This window comes from Nanorana parkeri, unplaced genomic scaffold (assembly GCF_000935625.1).
Source record: "Nanorana parkeri isolate BGI_ZX_2015 unplaced genomic scaffold, ASM93562v1 scaffold42, whole genome shotgun sequence".
Taxonomy (NCBI): Eukaryota; Metazoa; Chordata; class Amphibia; order Anura; family Dicroglossidae; genus Nanorana; species Nanorana parkeri.
The window spans coordinates 2,466,504-2,467,691 of record NW_017306310.1 but is presented as its reverse complement, the minus strand read 5'-3'; the positions used below and the strand labels follow the sequence as shown (position 1 = coordinate 2,467,691).

Below are 1,188 nucleotides of genomic sequence, written 5' to 3'. Positions count from 1 at the left end.
TCAGCAGTTTCCCCACTGCTCTGTCTGCATGAAAATAACTGAATAGAACCGAGTAGGCCAGGTACAACACATTAAAAACATACATGGAACAACCATAGTCATTAATTTGTGAAATAATAGTTTATTGTTACAAAAGTACCTTATTAAAAGTATTTTTCTCTCATCTACACAATATGTACATTGAAATGTTGTGTGGAACAAAAGTCAAGACGCACAAAAAAAATAAAACACACACAATATTTTTTGTATATACATATATCCTGTTGCCTATTCACATTTCATCAATTATATATTTCCTTCGGTAGATACACATAAGACAAAGTGGACAACTTGTCCTGAAAGTGGCAGCAGCGAGTCACTCGTCGCATTACATTATGCTGCGTCACCGGCTTATCAGTCTACTGTAGGGCACGCAACAGGAGAAAACCTCCAGTGGATGGTTCGGCCTTCTCTGTTTCCTGCCGTAAGGATATAATGCAAGTTTGTTGCATGTCAGAACTATTAGCTTATAAAAAATACAGGTACTAGGACCACTCTCTCGAGACTTTTCTGTCACAGTATGATGCATAAGAGGGTTTTCCCAATGACACTAAGAAAAGTGACAGAAGATAAAATCAGGCTTCAGCAACAACTCTCACACCAAATAAGAGTCTTTAAGACCTTCAAGCACATCAATATTTGTACTCAGCCTCCTTCCACACATAGGGGTCCCTTTGGTAACAAGTTGCTTGCTCTATGGTCATCACTTATCTGGTCAGGCTATTTGGAATCAGCAGGTGTAAAGTTTCTGAGCCAAGGACAACCAGGGTGCTGGAGCAAGAAAAATTGCACTTGTTTGTACTACGTTTAAAGCATTGTCCAAAAGCTGAAATGTGAACCTTGACTTGATTCCTTATTCAAAGACATATAGTTAGGACAGAGCTTCCATGAAACATTCTTCATTAGACCCTTGGTAGATATTTTAGCAGCTGAATTTCAACATTACATCAAACTTGTCATGTGATGAGCTTTTTGCGTGTATAGGTTCTGCTGATGGTACGCTTAGGGGCGGCACTGCTGAAAGGGGAGTCATCAGGGTTAATAGGCTGAAGTGTTGGTCTTTTCTGCTCTGGAGTACTTTGCTGGGATTCACAATCTGCAATGCAGAAATAAAAACATTTTACCATAAGTGTATTATGAAGGTATCCA

The 1,188-nt window shown here is 39.1% G+C and overlaps 1 protein-coding gene across 1 annotated transcript in view; it reads right to left on the bottom strand.

Annotated features, from left to right (window-relative positions):
- Positions 1-946: 946 nt before the first annotated feature.
- The window catches only part of TICRR (TOPBP1 interacting checkpoint and replication regulator), a 33,381-nt gene continuing 33,139 nt past the window's right edge, over positions 947-1,188 (bottom strand). The window contains 1 exon segment of the mRNA XM_018571548.1: positions 947-1,135. Coding sequence (XP_018427050.1) covers positions 996-1,135 — 140 coding nt within the window. The 3' untranslated portion in view covers positions 947-995.